Genomic DNA, 22,047 nt, shown 5'->3' with positions numbered 1-22,047 from the left:
GCCTGATGTCATAGGAGAACAATACAAAGGTAGGTTGTTTCAAATCCAGCTTTATTTTTGTCTCTGTCTACATAACCATTATTGATGTTACTGATCACTGTTTCTTGTGCTTGTTAAATAGTCTTATATAGAAATAAATAATTCAGAGACTTGTTTGGAAGTATTAATTATGTAATGAGTAGCTCTAATTGTAAATTCCATATAACCCTGAATCACCTGAGAAGAGGGTCTCAGTGAGGGATTGTCTACATTGGGTTGGCTGTTGGGTATGTCTGTGAGGGATTGTCTTAAGTTAACTGATATGGAAGACCCAGCCCACTGCGGGTGACACCATTACCTAAGCAAGGGGTCTTGAACTACATAAGAGTGGAGAAATTGAGCTGAGTAACTCAAACAAGTGAGCGAGCATGCATGCATTTATTTATTTTTGCACTTGATGGATTTGACACGACTAGTACTTTAAGCTTCCGCCACTGTGATATCCTGCAAGTGATGTTAGCTTGCAATTCCAGATAAAATAAAATCTTTCTCTCAAAGGATGCTTTTTGTCGGGATATTTTACCACGGCAACAAAAGTGAGATGAGGGCAGGTAGAGAATGTCTGATCTTCTCCATATTTTTTTAAACAGTGTAACAGGACTAAGCAATGAGAGTTTTGAGAAGAAATCATTAGAGATTACTGTGGGAAGTTTATAGCCTTCAATATTTCAAATCTTCTCTGGAAATAAAACAAATGGTAGTTTGCGTTCTTTCTGCTTCTTACCTGCTAAGCGTTTCATCCAGGCTCCTTCATCAATCCCCAGGTTGTTGTAGATGATTTTGAGAATGTTACCCAGCAGTGTGTTCATGTGCTCTGAGTTGAGAGCTGTGCAGCACATCTCAGCTCTCTCTGGGTGGTTCTCAGGACCGTGTTCCCACCATCGTGACATGTAGCTGCACAGCATGGGCAGTACAACCTCCATCATGTGTGGCATCTGAGTGTAGCGGATACCTGACTCTGCCAGCTCTATAATCTCGGCCATGAGCTTCTCCAGGGATGGTATATTTGGGCAGACATCCTCCACACTTGCTGGTAAACTGAGAGCTGGAGAAATACAGATAAAATTGGATTGTGCTCAATGAAGAACAGGTACCATGTAGCAGACATGACTGTCTCAAGCAGACACCATATTTCATATCGAGCTTCAAAACTCAGCTAAACCTGGCCACCTTTCTCCTGACATCTCTTCCTTTTTATCTCGGCTATCATTTCAAAATGCTTTCCTAATCCTAAGATCCTACCTTGCCTTCACTCTCTTAGGCTGGTGGACAGCTGCTCTGTCTACTCCACAGCAAATAAGAATTTCTCTCTCCCTCTTGCTCCTAGCACTCACCATTTTCAAGCCATCTCTGTGTGGCCTTATTCACCTTTATTCCCTTTTTTTAGAGAAAGGAGATTCTGATGTACTTCTCTTGCTACCTCCTATCTGAATTATTTTCCTACCACAGGACCTTGCTCAGGTCTCTATTCCCAGCCTTTTCCTCTCTGGCTCCTGGACAGCCATATCTACAGATGGGCAAATGCCTCCAGAAGTTCTACTTCCTAGGTATCATTGTACAGAAACTAAACTCAGTTTTCCACAACATAGGGAAGTCATGACTTTACATCCATAGCTCACTGGTTGCTAGGTAGCCTTTCCCTTTTCCGAAATGCCTCCTTCCTTATCATCACCATCTCCAGTCTCTGTGACTCTCTATTCAATACAGCACCATCCTTAACTCCTTTCTCCTTGCTAAATTAGATGTTGGCTTCTTTGAGGATTCCTTTGTTGCCCCTCTCTTCCTCCACTTATATATTCGTCTTGATGACTACATCCACTGCTACTGGCTTCTATTTGCTATGCCTAATCAATCCTTCAAATCATCTTTATTTATTTATCAGATCCTTATTTATTCATCTTTTTTTTTTCTGTCTAACCAGGGACTTTTTTTTCAGGGTCCACTGAAACACAATGGGTTTAAACTTTTCACTTCCTCTCCAACATACTTAACTCAAAGAAGGTGTTATCCAATCAGTCATCCTGGATTGATATAGATAAACCTTCCTTGGCTCACATCTGAGATGATTCTCCCTCCAGAAAATCTCATAACCACCCCACTGCCTATTCTTTCCAATGAGTATTGTCCAGTCACATTGTTTCTCCAGCTCTCGACAGAGCTGAACTCTTACTCCCTTACTGCTGTCAGGATGGATGGCCAAAATACATGTTCTCTGCAGGTGGTAAATGAATCGTGTTTGCTGTTGGCTTCAGTTCCCACTCTTGGTTCCCCTCCTCTGTCTTTGCAGTCTTGCTTCCTTGTCGGCTCCACCTCTCCTGGGAGCTATCTCCAGTCAATGTGAAATGCTTGACATTTTCCCTAAAGAACCGGAGTTTCTGTCTTCTCAGTTTCAAGGCTCATCCCGAGTTATCTGTGTTAAGTCTTCCCAGAGGCTCTAGAATAACATTGCTTCCTGGTGCCCAGTAGTCTTTATTCTGAATTCTATCACCCATGTCTATCAGTCTCTGTTTGCACTATAAGCCAGAGCACCTTGAGGGAAGGAATCGAATCTTACTCATCTTTATATCATATCTCCTCTATTTATCATAACCTCACAAAATTGATTCTGAAATGATTGACTAATGAAATCATAAAATTTAATTCCCTTTGCTATGCAAATGAGGTGATAAAGAAACCTGCGTATGTAAATATTCTGCTTGCACAGTTCCTTATCTGTACAGAGGTAATAAATCCACTTTGTTCTTGATTTACAGCCAAATACTAATGATTCACAAAGCCTACATAAGATGACTCTATATTATTACATAGAAAAATCAATAATTTGAACTTAACCATTTTCACTACTTTCAAATATATAGAAATTATGTAAAAATATTCCTATTGCATATTCAATACATTTGCCTTTAGTTTCATTTATTATATGAAGTGAGACTGACAATATAGGCAAGTTAAATAATAATTATTTAGGTCATTACTTATTAGTAAGCTTCATTAAAAAAATCAAATACCCAAATACCCAACAGTGTATCTAGGTGACAGAGAATCAAGTTCACAGGTAGCTGCGCATGCCAGGTTTTGAGGACATTCTAGGATTATTAGAAAGCAAGCAACATCCAAAGACTTAGGAAAAAACTCAAACAGGAAAGTTCCCACCAGAGGGCACCTGTGACATACTGAACCTTTAGAGCTGATCTTAACTATTCTACGAGCCTACTCACTTTGCAATCAACCCAACTCACACTCTTGTTAATAATTCTAGTAGGTTTTTACAGGTAACTCTCTGAAATCATCAGCAAGGGAGGAAATGTCTTTTTCAGTTGGACTCATGAGCAAAACATATGGCTATCTATGCAACAAGCAATCAGATTCTCCTGCATGGGATACCACATATGGATTTTGAGTCCATGACACACTGAATGTACACACAAACTCATGGATCTTAGGAAGACACACCTTATATCCAGGTGTAAACTAAAGTTGTTGGTTAAGTTTCTCAGAATTCCAATTTTAAGGTTTTTTTTTTTAAGTGATAGAGGTCAAATCAGCTAACAAAAAAATTTAAAAGCACATGGATAGGATGAACAAGTTGTCATTTGACATTGGAATGAACAGTGTGGCATTCACACATACATTCACACATATACACATAAGCACCCACACATACAAAATAAACATTAAAAATTTTAAAAACAGTGAAAAGCAAAAATTCATCAGTGAAATAAATAACGATATTGTAACCCTTCCTGACTTACTGTAAGACAATTTAATAAGAAAGCAGATCAACCTACTTTCTTCATGTTTGCTGATTATTTTGTCTTTCTCAGTAGGGTATTCATTTGTCTATGGCTCGTTAACTTAGGAGCAATTAAACAAATTTTCCTTCAGAAACATTAAAAGAAGCACACATTACAAAAGAATGTTGTTATAACACAAGAACAAAGATCCTCATAGATCATAAATTGAAGGAGATAATTAAAAATCACTGTATTATAGGAAACCCTCTATTTACTATCTATGCCTATACATGATCAAGCATACAAAAGATTAAAATTATGTGATGTTTAGCCCACATATGCATAGACTGCACCAAATTATGAACTACCCCATCTGTTAAGCAAGGTAAGAAATCACCCCACCCTGCCCCTTGTAGCCAATTACTCCTCCTCCAGAATCCTGGAAAGGAAGCTCCTTTGGTAACCTGGGCTCATGAACAACCCTACTCAGGCACACTGCTTCCTTACAAGATCACTACCTTGTACTTTCACAAGTGAAAACTTCTGAATAAATGATATCACTATGCCAAGCACAAAATGCTGCAGAAAAAAATATACACCACCAAGACGCAGCTTCATTTCTCAAAAAACAGCATAGTTCTGTTACCTGCTCTCTCCCGTGAAGATCTGGTGTTGTAGATGGAGTAAATGTTATGTTTGTCCAAGTGGGTTTCCAAAAAGGCTATAGGGAAGGCACCAGCAAAGGCAGCTAGGCATTCTCCGAGTGCAGATCGTTGCCTACAAGTGCAAAAATATTTATTGTTTCCAGCTGAATAACTGAAGAAGTTACATTAGAATTGATAGATTTAACTTACAAGTGGGATACATAACTAAAATAAAAATTGAAAAATATTTTAAAGTAAAATAATGTAATATTTTATGTTAATTTAAGTCACATTTATAATATTTATATACTTCTTTTATGAAGTTTATAATATGCTTAAATGCTACAAAAAAACCCTGAAATCCAGTTTTGTATATTACAGGGGGAAAAAAAGAATTATATGCTTTGGTGACCAAATCTTGATCCATTGGATAAAAGCTAAATTGTCTATTAGCAATAACTTTAAAATCAGATTAACAAGACCAACAAATCTTCAAAATGAGAAGTTCTGCACCTTCACTCACAAATTTGAACTGCTTGCCTCTTCCTTTCTTCCCCCTTTCCTTTTTAAAATAAAACAAGGAGAGAATTTCTGCTACTGACTTAGTGGATTCAGAAGAGTAAAAAGTTGAAGTAATAATACTGACTGTGATTTATGCGAATTTACCACACAAAAATAATTTAATCATAGCTATGAAATGTTAAAATACATTAAATGGATATCACCTGAAATTGACTTATCATTTATAATAAGAAGAAATCAGAGTATGTCTCATTGATTGTGGACAGAGCTTAAAGTCTGATAGTGTCTCCTTTTATTAGTAATTTACTTAATTCATGGCTTTGTTGGAATCTTAAGTTGTTCATCAAAGAAAGACTGATAGGAAAGTTATTTAAGCGTATTATAAACTTCCTAAAAGAAGTATATAAATATTATAAATGTGACTTAAATTAACATAAAATATTATGTTATTTTACTTTTAAATATTTTTCAATTTTTATTTTAGTTATGTGCATCTGTGTGTGGATATATGCATGTGGGTGTAACTGCTCTCAGAGGCCAGTAGAGGGTGCTGGGACTCTTGGAGCTGGTGTAACAGATGATGATGAGTCAATTGGAGTAGCCATTGGAAACAGAATTTGGGTCCTCTGCAAGAACAATGTACTCTGCTGAGATCTCTCTAGCCCCTACACAATATTTCTTATTAGGCAGTCTAAATATCCCAGAAAATAAACATGCCCAGTCACTTAATGACAGAGATATCTTGTTTGTGGCTGAGAATTTTTATTAGTAAGGAGCTTTAAAAGTTGGGTCCTAAGTGATCTATTCTTGGGTATCTTGCTCTCTATATTGTGTGGTTACTCAACTGACAAGCACAATCTGCCATTATATTCATCAGTTCAGTTCTCTGTGGGTTCTGGCTTCTCCCAGCAGGTTCAAGACCCATGATGGTAGAAAACTAGCTTTTTCACTGCTGCATCTCTATCCCTGCATCAGGCTTTTAATTAATAATTAATAATCAAACAATAGCATGAAAAGGTAAATCTGAATAATGGAAAAACCTAGAGAGGAAAACCAGAATTGATATTTGAATTTTTGCCTACTAAAAAAAAAGTATGATGTAAGCTTTTGACATTATAAAACTAAGGAGAAAGAACATGTATGAAGTAATTGACAAATGTCACTAAACAAAAATCCAAAGTCCCCATGTATAAAAAACTACCTGCACATAATAGGCAAGAAAAGAAAATTCATAGAATTAAAAAATATGAGTGTCAAAGTAAACACCAAAGAAATAACAAGCAAGGAAAAATTAAGAAAATGTCTTTGAGAATAAAATTGAGATTCTGCTACTAAGTCTTCAGAGCTAAAACAGAGGAGAACTGAGCATGTGGGTCTTTAAGGGTGAGTATAAACCAAACCAATTTTGTGAAAAGATAATGATGAGTCATAGCTATTTCACATATGAATGCTTTTAGCCATGAATTTCTAAATTTGGGGATTATTATTGGTTAGGAAAATAATCACAAATAGACACCACTTAAAGCTTTGGGAGCAGGTCAAACGTGCAGACTTGGTTTCCCTGTTGACAGCATTTGACAGTGGTGAATCACTTCTGTCTGGAATGTGAGAAAATGAAGCTGGCTTTAGTGAGCTTCTAGCTTACTTGATATTTTTTTTGGATGGATGGGTGGGTGGGTGGGGCAGGCATGTGGGAACACATCTGGAGACCAGAGGTCAACATTGAGTCACTTCAATCACTCTCCATCCTAGTTTTTGCACCTGGAGCCCACTGATTCACCTACACTGGGCTGTCAATCAAGCTCGAAGGATTCTCCTGCCTCTGGCCCTTAGCCTGCAGCTTGCAAACTAAGCGCTGCCATGTTGTGCTCTTTAGATGAGTACTGTGGGTCTAAACAGGGGTCTTCACTCCGTAAGCCCTTTAGTTTGTCTTTCTGATACAAAGTAACAAATAATGCTAGCCGACACCCCTCCTAAGCCTTACAAGCTCTAAGTTTAAATTTTATATACTATGCTGCTATGTAAAGGTATAGTAATTCTTAACTTAAAGACTGTCTAATTCCTCTAGAGAAACTGGACAGATTAATCAGGGTTGCTTCAAAGGTAAGAAACATGTATAAAACAAAGAGTTTGGGGGTGCAGTTGTCCTCAGCACCAGGCTGTTTTTACCTCTTACCTTTCCACGTAGATGCTCTTGCTCGTTCCCAAGGCATACAAGCTGGTCAGAATTCTGTAACAAGACACCTGCACATCCTCCACTGAGAACAAAGAGAGTCTCCATTGAGAAGTGAACACTTACATAACGGATAAGCCTGAGAAGGTTTAGGCTGAACCCAGAATTTGTCATTAAACTCATTCTAATGTTTGAAACTTTGGAAAATGCAAAATAAGAACACATTTACAAAGTAAAGCATAAAAGCTTCTTTGAAAAATTCTTTAAAACACTTTAAAGAATGTGTTGTGATTATCTTGATCAGCGGTTCTCAACCTTCCTAATGCTGTGACCCTTGAATACAGTTCCTCAGGTTGTGGTAACCCCCACCATAAAATTATTTTTGTTGCTACTTCATAGCTGTAATTTTGCTACTGTTACACATCATAATGTAAATATCTGATAGGCAGGATTTTTGTTATGCACCCCGTGTTAAAGGGTCCTTCACTTGGAAAGGGGTCACGAGCCACAGGTTGAGAACAACTGATCTATAACATCCTCAGAAACATTTTTAATAGTCTCTCTGTGTGTATGTTAAAGGAAAGGACTTGCCCAAAAATAAAAGAAAGCACAAGAGTATCTGGAAGGACAAGGGATTTATAAACATATTGAGTATTGTTATGGGGAGAAATAAATATTTTATCTTCTATGAAGGTTTGCATGGAAAAGGTCTTCTAGTTCACCCCATGTTAAATATAATAACTGTCTGCTACCATAACTCACAAATGATATCCCTAGTGCTCTGACATTCAGATATAAGTTTCTCCAGGAGATTTTTTAAATTATTTTTAATTAGGAATATTCTTCTCTGTCTGTCTGTGAGTACGTATATGTTAGTTCAGGTGTCTGCTGAGGCCAGAAGCCTGGATCCTCCTAGAGTTGGATTTACAGGGGGGTGTGGGCCATCTGAAGTATATTTTGGGAACCATATGTACTTCAAAAACAATATATACTACTAATCAGGGAACCATCTTTCCATCCCCTTCCCATAGTATTTAATGTTAGAAAAATGAAAGAATCTAGTAAAAATATCTTTAAATCATTGAATAATACATGCTTAAAAGGCAAAGAAATCTAAGAAATGTGACTTTCTAATTCCAACCCTGCTGCCATGCCAGGTGGGATATACCACCGATAGAAGAAATTATCTTTGCTATCAGACCTACTTCCTTCTATACTCTGGGCCACAGCAGTGTTCCCACTGGTGAAAATTAAGGTTTTGCCAATGCTAGCAGAAGAGCCACTGAACCCCACAGTGGTTTCACATTGCACTGTCCATCATCTGGGAAACCTATACTATGAAAGTCTTCGAAAGTGTGTCAGCTCCCCAAAAGCTCCTTGCCCATCCTATGAGCAGACCTACAAAACGTCAGGACAACTCAAGTGTTAATTTTCCATGTAACTTTGGGTATTCTGGGGACAATTTTTAAAAAGAACTTAAGAGTTCCGGCTCCAAACCAGCTAATTAAATATCTCTCAAAATCACACTCAAGCCTATCAACAGTTATTTGTGCTTGTCATAGTCCAGTGTTCTAGATGCTGCATTTGGCTCAGTACATTTCATATTATTCGATGGACTAACTCGTAGTCCAGTCAGCAATCTGTGTTAGACTCAAATCTGATTTGAAAACATTTAATGTGGCATGGCTCTGTGTTCCAAATCTATTGAAAGTAAATATTTGAAAGGTGCAATGGATTCATGGAATTTGGTGGAACCTGAGCTTCAACAGTGCAGAAGATAGAAGCTAAAACTGTAACTTTACTCCAGGGCCATGTGAGGCACAGACCTGTCCCTATATGAATGGTTTCTCTAACTTGTACACTCATCTATGCTGTTCTGTAATAATAAAAGCATCTGCATGCAGAAGCATGTTGGGATGACCCTGATGTTGCTAGATCAAAAGCCAGCTCATAAGGACCAGATTTACATACATATCAGATCTTCTCCAAACTGATGCTGGCCGATGTGTTCAAACAGGGATGACAGCATGGGCAACAGTGCCACGGTGGTATAGTTGATGATCTGAGTCACCCCTTTGGGCTGGCTCCGGGTGTGAGTAAACTGGCCCTGCTTAAGATTTTCCATTGTCTTTTCCAGATCCTCTGCTGCATTGTCCAGAAAGGCCCTGAGAGCACTTTTCACACTGTCCAGGCCCGTCTTCATCACAGTCCTAGGAAATCAAGAAGGAAGAGATTGGACCTTCTGACAGCAATAAATCAAAGGAGAAAATCTGTGCCCCTCCCCATTATGCTACCTTTCTACTACTACAGTACCCATAACACATTTAACTTTTCAAAAATTTTATTGGCATACATTAATTATATAAAATAATAGTTTTGTTATAACATTTTCACATATGCACATAATCTATTTTGATCATATTCACTTCTAATTACCTTCTCTTATTCTCCTCCCACTGAATCCTCCCTCTTTCCAGAGAGTTCTACTTCCATGTCTTTGTGTATGTGTGCTCACACAAGTGCATGCATATGACCAGGTGGTGACCCAATGAGTCTATAAAGGGTTACTTACGCAGGCACAGGAAAGGGGTTATTTACAAGTGCTTGGGCAACTTAGCAGTGACTACACCAATAAGGAAAATGTCTCCCCCATCCCTAGAAACTATTAGCTGCCTATACATCCTCAAGGAAGGGAGGGCCTTAGCAGCTCCCTCCTCCCTTAGCAACTGTTAACTTCATTTTTATATCAAATCAAAAATAAGTCTTCTACATATCTGAAGTTACAGAAATGCTGCTTTGGCCAGTCACTTTTCACAAATGACCTCACTGCTGATGTCAGTAAGGACCTAGAACATAATAATGCTTTAGGATTTCTGTCAGTGGTCTGGGATTTCGTAGTCAACACAACAGCAACTTTCAGCCAGTCAGCTAATCCTATATCCAACAACACAAGGACACCTTCTGAGGCAACAGGCATGAAGGAAACACCATCTGAGGTGAGCAGTGACAGTGCTAAAACACTTCCAAGGGCAGCAGGTGCAACCTCGTCTAAAGAAGCCAGTGAAGGCTTGGCTTTCTAAGAAGTGACAACCCAGTCCACTGTTCCTGGAAGGGAATGCATGTGTAAACTCCACCTCTTTTATGTATCACAGAGATACCCCTAGAAAAGTTTAAACATAAGGATGCAGTCAAGGAATGTCATAGAATAGTCCCTATAAGAGATATGAAGTGGCCAAATTTGTATTTATTGATTGAACTAAATTGATTGTTAAAAGGCAGCATCGATCATGCTAAACAATGTTGTACTTGTGCAACATTCCTGGTTTGTGGAACAGAATAGCTAGCACACTGACTTGGGGTTCAGTTGGCCTATATACATCCTGTCCTGTCTTAGACATCACTTCACCCAATGAAGATGAACCTCTCTAGCTTTTCACAAAAGCAGGTGTCATCATGAATGTTGAGCACAGGCACCACCCTTGGGAACTAAAAAGGTTCCTCAAATTGTCCGGCTGCTATTGCTCTTCATATGGTGCATTCCTAATTGATAACTCAGTTACAAAATTGGCTGCTAGAGAAATGATGTGAAGATTAAATAACCTTAGGGTTGTAAAAACGAAGGGTGGCTGTATCAATAATTTACAAGGTTTCTTTTCAGTTGTGCCAAAGTGTTCATGAAATCACCAAAATAAAAACAAGACATGTGGTCCCATTTAAATATTCTTGTATGTCAGAACCTTATCGATTCATTAGACAAAACTGTGCCTAGTTACCTTGCATCCAACGTCTGACCCAGAATATGAAGACAGTTCACAATTGAAGTAGCATCATTCCCTGAAGGGGAAACAAAACACTTTGTAAATTGCCTTCAGAATTTCTTAGCCTTCTCCTGCCCTATTAACACATGTGCTGCAAACATTGGTTAATTCACACAATTCAATCATAACTTAATGAAAAAGACTTTTGAAGACTCAAGTTGGAAATCATGCAGTTTCTCTGCTTAAAAGTGGTTATGCAAATGTAAGTAGACAAGCGGTGGAGCATGTCTTACCAGACAGCAGACATGCTCCAGAAGCATTTGAAAGCATCGCACGAAACTAAAGGAATTTTTGCTGAACTCCTCAGATACATTCCTCTCCCCACACTAATGCACTGTAATACATACAGTATGCACACTTTTGAAGTCAGCACATATCTTTCTGAAGTGAGATGAACCAAACTTCTACACATTTTAATTCTATTTTAATTACTTTAGGAGTCTCTGCTTTCTTATTTCATTCAATGGCCTCAGTGAGAATATGCCTGAATTCTGATGTGGTAAAGTGGATTGATTTATCCAAACTTTGTTGGTCTTTGGCAAAAAGGGAAGCAACAAATAAATTCATTTTTAACATATAAAACTAGAGACTGGAGAAGCTAAATAGAACTCTTGTTTTTAAAGCATTTTTTTAATTATGTGTATGTGTATGTGGTTATGTGCACATAAGCAAGCCAGAAGAAAGTGTCAGATGCTCTTGAGCTGGAGCTGTAGGTGGTTGTGAACTGCCTGAGGTGGGTGCTGAGAACTGAACCTGAGTCCTCTGCAAGAGTAGTACATGCTCTTAACCACTGAGCCATCTCTCCAGAACCTTAAACAGAACTCTTTTGCACTACTCAGAATGTAATTCTTGAAAACAATGAGATTCGGGCATTTTGATTGCCATTTTGTATATAAAGTACAAAATTATGAGTGACATAAACAGTGTGTGTATGTGTGTGCGTGTGTGTGTAATGCTCGGTGATGGGTATTTTAAAAATAAATAAATAAATAAATAAATAAATAAATAAATAAATAAATAAATAAATAAAATGATGACTCCATTAACAAATAATTTGACTACCAAAATGTGGTTAAGCCATATCAGTCTTTGTTCTATACTTTCATCACACACACACACACACACACACACACACACACACACACACACACTCCATCTTAGGACAATGAGTCATGATTCAGTGTAAGTTTTTGTAACACCTGTATGTTATCTTCTTTAAACAAAAACACATCTCAAAATAGCCCACTTACATATACATGGGTAATCATCCCGAACAGGAGCAGGCCAGTTTAGACACATTGTAAGACAAAAGACACTCTCAGTTCTAGACAGATACTGTCCTCAGAGATGCTTGGGGCTTTAAAGGGATTTCTTATTCATTGTCTCTACCATGCCCAACAAGCCCAGCACAACCTGAGCCTTTTAAGGATAAAATACACAGACTAATTTTCTGATACCTCCTGATGGTGGATAGCAGTAATTATTCAAATACACAAGGGATTTTGATGGGAGACATCAAAACTATCAATGCAAATCTAATCTTCTAACAGCCAGGAAGAGATTACAAGAAAAATTTTCTCTGAATTAGGTCACTTAGCTTTTAGTTTGGAAACTTGTCCAAATATAAATTTAAGGTTCATGCACTAGCGAAAATTAAGTATCCTCAACTGGAAAACAGAAAAATTTCATAAAACAAGTAGCTTCCTTTTAAACATCTGATATTTATGCTGCGCCAATATCCTCCCAGCTAACACTGTGGTGAACTGCAGTGATATTGTAGGTTCAGATTTAGGGCCACTATGAGGTCAAACCAAAAGAATTCTTGGACAGTTTGCTTGTCATGTACAAAATGCTGGCTTCATAAACATAAAAGTTTCCATGTCAAAAGTTTGATAAATGCTCCACTGTCTCAGAGAAGTATCTTGGGGGACTGAGTGTCTTACTAAGAAAAACTTACATTTTTTTCCTTAATAATTTCCAAAAAAATAGAAACAAAATTAAATGTTGTGTTATTTGAATGCAAAAAGATAAAAAAAAAAAAAAAAGCTCTTGCAATTTACAGCACTTACTATTTTGAATGTCTGTTACCTTTCTTCTCTATTAAGACCCTGGGCTCCTTGAGAGTAGGATCTGATTGGTTCATTCATCCCTTCACTTTTCAGGTATTTCTAAAAGGTTATCATGTTCCAAGCTTCCTGCTGAGCCCCATAAAGACAAATGGAAGCCAGAAGGGCAGGAATCTACTGCATTTAGTGGGGATTAAGAAGGCAAGTGTTAGGTGTGGGGAATCTCATCCCACAGAGTAATTCAGCACCAAAGACCCTGAATGGAAAGGGACATGACACATGGAAGAGGTAGAGAGTTTGCCAGGAAAGCTGAGGTAGCATAGTGAGCAAGGAAAAGCATGGTGGCGAGAACGGATGGAGTGGCACATGAGGAAGCCAGCACATAGGACTTGCATGCTCGGGTTATTCTACAGGAATGAAAGGCACTGGGCATGCAGGAGTAGGATAGGAGGCTGTTGTCTAAGGAAGACATGACCGCATGGGGCACAGAGTGGGAGGAGGGAGTTCAGAGAGAATGGGTTCTTTGGTCCAGGAGTAGCACAGGTGAAAGTGTTTGTAGATTGACTTCAGTGTGACAACAGAAAGAAAATTCATTTCTCCATCTTCACATCCTAAGATACTGTCTCACACACAGCAGACACACAATGACCACATATTCAATGATGCATTTGAAGCACAGTTTTTTTCTTTGTGTTGCAAATAATGCCCTTAACAGACGTTTCAGGCACAACTCTGTGACATCATCGCTGAGGTGGTTCTGCCTTCACATCCTACTCCCTCTACCAATGACTGAAGAGCTTAATGCCATGGGTAAGCTTTGGGATGCTCTGGTTGTCTTTAAGTTAGCAAACAGAATTCCTATCTAGGAAAGTGGCGAGTATTAATAAGAATAAAAACAATATTTCTTTAGCCAACACTGGGCTCTTAGAATGGCAAGTGAGATCCTCTATCTTGTCAAAGTGTCTAAGTGTTATTCCCATCCCAACTGAATTTCCAGAATTCATGTGTGCACCAACTTAGAGCATCAAGCAAACACTTCAGAGTTCAAATGGGAAAGCATGGATTTAAGCAAGGTGGCATTTTCTTTCTTTCTCCACCACCCCACCTCACAAAATAGCCTGCTCTGTTCACCATATCTCTACAGTGAAAACACCCATCCTTGGAAAGAGTCTCTTTACTATTTTCCCACATAATGTGAAATGCTTTAAGAGCCTCAGAATAACAATTCAGAGCATGAGAGCTGTTGGGTTGGTCTCTTCTTTTCTTTGGGTGTTTGATGTATAGAAAAGATTTTTAAAGGAGATCAAAGACACATGCAAATATGGGGAGTCAACTTTTAGTAATCCTCGAGGTTTAGATGTCATAACAATATTGTGACTACCAGAAGAATTGTAGATGTGAATTTAATTTGACAGATAATACAGACTAAATATCCCTAGTACATTCTAGACCAGCTCACCACAGTGACCCCAACAGCAAGAACTTGGTCTGCTTATTGCTCTCCCCTGGTCTCCAGTGCCTAACTATAGAAGGTTAATGTGTATCTTTTTGTGTCTTCAATTTTGGTACCCATTATCAAACCTAAATAGTTCATAGAGGTTAAATCTGTCTCAACTATTTCCTAAATGAAATTATGAATTATTTTCAAGTATTATTTTTTATTTATGTTTATGTGTGTGTATCACATGTATGTGGGTGCCATTAAAGCCCAGAAGGAAGATCTCTTGAAACTAAAGTTTCAGGGGTCATGAGCTGCCCAGTGTGGGTACTGGAAACTGACCCTGGGCCCTTTGCAAGAGCAGTACATACTCTTAACTGCTGATCCATCCTTCCGGCTCCAAGTGATGAGTTTTTCTGAACTAAGGCAGTATATATGATAGAGTTGATAAACAGCTTATTTCCTGCCAGAATGAAGAAAGTCATATGCAAATATATATGAGCTAGGATAAAAGGACTAAATAAAAGAGTAACGTGACTATATGCATGCATCTGCTTTATATTTGCTTAGGTCTCTTTGGCAAAACCCATCTCTGATGCAATTGGATATGCAAAGGTCTTGTGTATCTACTTTAAACAGCCACATTTTGTATTTAATTTGATTCACTTATGTAAGAGCTAATAAATAAGATTCAAAGGAACCCAATAAGTAAAATCTAATGGTTCAAACTAGGATATGAACACAGCAAGTTCACAGTTTCCATGATATCTCAACATTCATTAACTCAATTAGGTTTAATATACACAACAAATTTCTAAGATTAGTGGTGATTTTAAGCCTACCACAAATACAAAAAAGTAAACATTTAAGTATTCAAGTTTCTTGCCCAAATCATTCAGATAGTTAATTCTCGAAAGCAGCATGTACACAGTCAAAGCCCAGTGTTCCCCACTAGTCATCACATGAGTCTAAAGGCAGGCTGTAATTGTGCTATGTAAAGTCTGTGTGCTAAAACTTAAAGACTCTATTAACTAGGCAAGTCTATATTAGAGCATGTTTGAATGTTAAAGACATGTTCCAGCTTAATGGATTTCAAATATTGCATCTAGCTAGATATTAAGATCACACAAGAAAGAATAATTTACCACCCCCATCATGGGAACAACAAACTATATTACACATTTATCATAAGTTACCCTTAGATGATATACTTGAGAGAAAAAAATATTAGTCTAAATAACAGGCAAAAGGAATCCTTGCTCATGGAACATCCATGTAGTGATCCTTTGGGAAAGTTTATCATTTTTAAAAATGGCATAATGAAAGTAAGTGGCAGGAATGTTGGAAACTTTGTCTTGACCTGACTATTGATTAAGCAGATGTGTAATTATGGGAAGTTTCTTGTTCTCAATATGTATGTACTTTGTCATGTATATGGGATATGTTAAATTTTCCTAGAGGGGGATTAATGAGATAAAACAAAAGAAATAAGATTATTAAATGGGTGGCCAGTGAAAAAGAGTGTAACCGTATTATGCTTTCAAGTGAGTATATAGACACTAGCATTGACAGACAAACCCCCATCAGAGCTACCCATAATTAGACAGTACTCTCTGATGACAAATGGGTTTTCGAACCTGCTGTCACTCCACGAAAGCTGAAGAGAATATGAAAATCTTGTATGAAGAATTTTCACATGAATTGTTATCTATTGATGAGAAGTTAAACAAAAATGGTTAAGCAGAAATCATTCTGAAGATAACTGCCCTGAAATTTTTAAATATCTTAAGCAATAATGTAAAAACCCAGACAATGTATATGAAATATGAGTTAACTGATAAACAGACGTGTACTAAACACTGCAGATCAAGAAGTATACAGTACAGTAGTAGCTAGTTGTAGCAAAACCTATTACTTATTACAAATTTTAATAAGAATGTATATTATTTGTGCCTGTCTCTGTGTGAATAAGTGTGTGTGTGTGTCTATGTATGTCTGTAAGACTCTCAGTTTATTCACTGTGACTTTTACAAAAAGGACTTAGTTTTCTAAGTCTTTAGTCTTTCATAAAAATATAGTTAAATTGAAAGCATTTCTAGCAATATATCTCTATAAAACATTCCAACATTATCCCCAAAATCTAGAGAGCAAAGGGCTCAAATTTGGTTTGGCAGTTTATATAATCAGATAAAAGAAAGTGAGTGCCTGGAATATGCCAGCAGCTGCCAAGTTCTAAAGTCCCAGGTAGGAACAACAGCAAAGGTGAGTGCCCATTCTGCACAGCTATCCAGGAGCATGTCCTTCACCAACATGGACCGTCGGGCACGTCAGAAAAAGGCTGGGGTGTGGAAAGTGGTGCTAGAGAAGCCACTTTGGCCAAGCAAAGCTCTTGGGCTCTATGGTCCCAATTACCAAGCTCCAAGGTTTGGAATGCAGGAGATAAATACATCTGTAGTCAAGAACATTGAAAATACAATGTAAAGTCCCAAATTTGGATCAATATCAGCTTATTGTTTAATCTTCTGGGGAGAGCCAAGCAAAAATCCAAGAGCCTGGTTTCATTTTACCCTTGAAATGGTAAATATGGCAGAAACCTGCCATTTTCATTCTTTTGCTTTTTTAATTGAATATGCTTCCATTTTCAGTAGTATTTTGGACTGGCTTAGGGAAGACACAGCCCTCTATTTTTTCATAGGTAATGTTCCTTACATACAACCTCCAGGAACTTGTCTGGCCTATGATGGCCATGCATGCAGCCATGCAGTCATGCATCCATGCAACATAGCAGCACACAACACAGTGCAAAATTAGCAAAGAAAAGCCCCTGATGGCCATGCTCAGAAATTTCCCAACGGTCTCCTTACCAAACAGTGAAATCCTATGCCTGACAAGAACTCCAAGTTTGCAGAACAGGCTGAGGACAAAAGAAAAACAAAAGGAGAAAAAGGGACGGGGAGGGGAGGTAGAAAAAAGACAGGGGGAAATTAAAAATAAATCAAATAAGATGAGAAGAAGAAAAGAAAGAAAGAAAAACAAAACAGCTGACCTATAAGCCGGAAAAAAGCAAACATGATGTCACGCAGAAAGGGTCGACTCTCTGAGCAGGATGTGGAGTAAGAGAGTAAAGAAAGAATTTCTGCGTCTCTTAACAAACATGGTTAAAAAAGCACATATTGTAAGTAAAGAAACAAAATAAAATAGAAAGCAAAGCTCATTAATACAGAAGCCATCTCTATAAATCTCACAAGGAATGGAACTACAGAAAAACCACATGGAAAAAGTCTAATTCAATCTGCCCAAATACACTTGGTTACTATCATGGGCCTTATTTACAAACAGAAATATGGTGCTTTGGGCATAAATGCTACTGTAAGTTTTATTACTCCTTTATTGGGTAAAATGCCTCTTCTAAACTTCACCGTGCTCCTTATGTAAATACCAAACATCCTATGAATTTAGATTTCATGAATTAGAAACGGAATCTGAACTGATTATCTGATGGTCAGTCAGAGGAAATGATAGGTGTGATAACCAGAAAACTTCTTAACAGTGATGGATGAGTTGAGTGTCTTATTTCCCTACCTCGGGGTCCCAGGAAATCTACAGCAGCTATCAATGGGACAACTCAGGTAACCACAGCATGTATTCCACAGTCAGCATCAGAACCTCAAACCTACTACCCCTCAGTGGAGATTCCAGAGCTGTGAGGGCAGGTGCAGCCTCTGCCTCTTTGCCCATTCCAAGCCCCATGGCCTCCCAAGAGTCCCTATTCTAAAGATATCTTTGTTGATGTTGATTGTTATACCTCACTTCCTTCTCACTGTCCTTAACCCTGTCCCCCAGACTCAACACAGGCTGTATAGACCCCAAGAATCCTTTCCTGATGTCCAGCTCTCCAGTGACACTGCTATCTCCAGGTGTCCCTGCTGATGTTCCCAGGAACCACCAATCAAGTTCCACCACGGCATTTAATCCCGCAGGTAACAGCCTCCACTCTCTTCTCTCTCTCTTCTCTCTTCTGAGCCCTTCGGAGGAGAACAGCTCTTGTCCTAGTCAGCACTTCCTGGCACTCTTCCCTGGAGGATTGTGAAGGCCTACCTAATCTGGGCTTCTCTAGCTGGCCCCACAATGCCCAGGCTCTCTGGGAAAGCTCCTCTTTCCAGGGTACACCAACCCTAGAGACCAGCCACACAGGAAAATAAAGGGACTAAATCCAGGAAGACGGAAGGGAAGAGTCTCACCTTTGTGTGCTGACCTCTCTTTTAGTAAATTTTGACCTGATGGCTCTGCACTACTTTATACCACAATGGATTAATCGGTTTTCAAAAAACGTATTTGTTGATTTTTTTTTCCTTTGAAACAAGGACAAGCTACACATCTCAGGCTGACCTCACACTACTCAGGGAGTCCAGGCTAGCACTGAATTCATAATCCAACTGTCTGCTCCTCCTGAGTGCTGAGAGTACAGGCAGGCACCGCCACACCAAGCTGGATTCATTTATTAATGAAAATAATTACATAGGGTATTCTGTAGCTTTTCCAAGAAAATGTTCATCTGCAAACATCTGAATGAATGTTGGGTTAGAGGACACCACTTACTGGAACAAAAAAAAATATTTTAAAAATTAAGATCTCTGTATGCAACCCTTAGGTGTGAGATTTGATGTTGATACGTATATTATTTGTACCATAATTTTATTTGCTAATTTTTCTAAACAAAAGCAACCCTGACTAAGATCTCTCATCCACTGAGCTTCACAGTGGCTTGTAAGTGCCTTCTTTACAAAGACAGATTTATCTCTCTATAAAGAATGACAGCACAGACCTAAAGTAACACACTATATGGCTGCATCCTCACCTGTGTTAAAGGGCATTGATTACTACTCTCTAGTATTTGTGGGAAGCACTGTGAGCTAGTCTTGGTGCTACTGAATTGATAACATTGACTATATGTTAACACGGCTTCTCCTGATGGATCCACACCTAGGCTGTGTGGCTCTTTCAGAAACAGGACAGTTCTTGTCTCTTTCCACTAGATTCTGTTCACTCAATGTGCCAGAGAAAGGTCATTCTTCCCCATCTTACTCTCACTAACCACATATCTATCATCAGGGAGAAAAACAGCCTCCAGGAAGGTCAATGTCTCCTTTTATGTCATCTATTTTAGGGATAGAATTTCTGGGCAAACTAGGACTTGTGATTGTTACAAACCACATCCCACACATCCCTGAAAACTATTGCCTGTGACTCTGCTGTCCCAAATCTCAATCTTTGCAGACATGATGATTCTGACTTGAGACACAATAGATGCTTAGGAAAGAATTTTGAGTGCTAGGAAGTGAGTATAAAAAGTGTCTCACAGAATCAATGATTAATGACAGGGAGAAATTAACTCAGACAAAGGAAACTACTGCTAGAAACAACCATTACCAATAAATATTAATTTAAACCAGTATTACAGAACAAAAAATACATTTCAATGTATCCTTGTCTAGTCTTAACAGCAAGGTAAGGGTTTAGCATTTTATCTACTTGATTGTGTGTGTATGTGTGTGTGTGTGTGTGTGTGTGTGTGTATTTGTCTATCTACCTGCCTGTATGTCTATCTTTCTGTGTGTGCATGCATGTGCATGCACAGACACACAGACACACACACATACATATAAAAGTGTAAGTGCTGACAGATGACAGAAGAAGGCATGGATCTCCTGGAGGCAGAGTTACAGGTGATTGTGAGTCACCTAATGTGGGTACTGGGAATCAAACCCAGGCCCCTGCAAGAGTAATACATGTTCTTAACCACTAAGCCATCTCTCCAGTCCCTTGATCTTATTATTTGTTCATTTTAGTTACTTAAGTTGTAATATTTAACTCAACTGGTAAAAACACCGACATCTGTAAATCTCAGGTATTCCATCCCTGCATCTCAAATAAATTGATTGTTTGTATGTTATTGTCATGGTGCCTGCTATTGGCTATTTTAAACATTTGGATCATCAGGTTTTTGTTCTCATTTTTACAACACATAAAATGGAACGAAGTATCTATAATACACTATGTGAAGAAAACAGCTGTTAAAATTATGCTTACTCCTTATTTGTACTATATATGTGTGAAAAGGTAGGTACTTCTACAAGTTGGGTTAATAATATTTTTAAATGCATTTGATTATGGTAATTTCCCTAAGTTAGATACCTCTAGCCACCATGATTTTTAATTATACAATCTATTTTATCTATCTATATACCCTAATTTATCATTACTTAATCTATTGGTTTAGGTATGAATTTGTCCCTCTGAGATTAACTTCCCATGATAGACACTAAAGCACCATCATGAAGTAATTTACTTCTACTCTGGTTTCATTTTTTTTTTTTGCATGTGTGCTAAGATTATTCAAAGGCATATGTGTTTCTTTTCTGGGAAGGCTAATGGGAAGAGTAAATTTTACCAATCCTCTTTCTATCAGGTGCTATTAAATGGAAAGTGGTATCACTGAAAACACCACAGTATTATTCATTAATGAGAGTTGTCAGGTAGCTTTCTAGGGCCTCACAATGACATCACTCAGTGGCAGCCCTGGAAACCTGTGGTTCTAACTTTTTCTCTGAGGGATACAAGATTGCTTAGAGACAATAGGCTAATCTACTTCAGGAGTATACAGGTCTATGGTTTTTTTCTTCCAGCTTTAAGTATAATCAGCAAGTAAAAATTGGGTGCAGTATGAGTATACAACTTAGTGTTTTGGCATCTGTGTGTTGTAAACAGTTAACATTTCCAAGAGTAAAGCTAACACTGACTAAAAATAGAGACTGAAAATGGGAAAAAATAGAATTTGTTTTGGTTTACTTGTATGTTTTCATTGCTTTCTCTCAGTGTGCTTTCTCTTGGCTTACATCCATCGAGCGATATTTAAATTACCAACACCCTTGGGGAACAAGGTCTCTGTTACAAACAGCTAAATGACCCCAAAAGACGCAGGAGATTCAGGATTCACCATCCTTCATGGGGGCTGGGCGACTCTGGGTTTTCTAGCTGCTTGTGTGTGTTCTCTCAGTCCACAGGGACATGGGCCCAAAGACATGGAAGAGCATCCCTGAGAAGTTTGCAAGACTACCTTTTTCTCTCTAGGGAATTAAGGAGGAAGGTCATGCCCAAGTTGGAAGGGGGGTAGTCTCACAGTGGGCTGTGACCCTGCACTGCCTTTCATCCTGCCATGCTCACTAGTGTGTTTATCAACCTCACAGGGAGATCAGTATTTAAGAAGGTGATACAGAGACAGAGAGGGGCAGAGAGAGAGAGAGAGAGAGAGAGAGAGAGAGAGAGAGAGAGAGAGAGAGAGAGAGAGAGAGAGAGAGAGAGAGAGAATAGTGGCATTGTGTAGTCAGGGAAGCAGATAATAAAAATTAAATGAGTTGGTTCCACCCTCTCACATTATTCAAGCCTGGACTCTTACTCCTCTCCACTGATAATGGTGGTCCCACTCAGGTACATCTCACTCTGTCTATGACGTGATCATTCCACACAGCAGGAACATCAAGGCCAAGAGAAGTGCTCTTCATATAGTTTACTCTCTTGTATGAAAATATTGCTCAGATACATTCTAAAAACCT

The 22,047-nt window shown here is 38.4% G+C and overlaps 1 protein-coding gene across 1 annotated transcript in view; it reads right to left on the bottom strand.

The window, feature by feature from the left end:
* Ryr2 (ryanodine receptor 2) overlaps positions 1-22,047 on the bottom strand; it is a 415,387-nt gene that overhangs the window by 112,325 nt on the left and 281,015 nt on the right. Inside the window, exons 62-67 of the mRNA XM_059263016.1 lie at positions 17,299-17,348; positions 10,886-10,946; positions 9,084-9,322; positions 7,116-7,197; positions 4,420-4,550; positions 764-1,084 (exon numbers count right to left, since the gene is read on the bottom strand). Of these exons, the coding sequence (XP_059118999.1) occupies positions 764-1,084; positions 4,420-4,550; positions 7,116-7,197; positions 9,084-9,322; positions 10,886-10,946; positions 17,299-17,348 (884 nt within the window). The remainder of the gene's footprint in view (positions 1-763; positions 1,085-4,419; positions 4,551-7,115; positions 7,198-9,083; positions 9,323-10,885; positions 10,947-17,298; positions 17,349-22,047) is intronic.

This window comes from Peromyscus eremicus, chromosome 5, assembly GCF_949786415.1.
Source record: "Peromyscus eremicus chromosome 5, PerEre_H2_v1, whole genome shotgun sequence".
NCBI lineage: Eukaryota > Metazoa > Chordata > Mammalia > Rodentia > Cricetidae > Peromyscus > Peromyscus eremicus.
The sequence above is the reverse complement of the archived record's forward strand: the minus strand, read 5'-3'. Positions and strand labels throughout refer to the sequence as shown.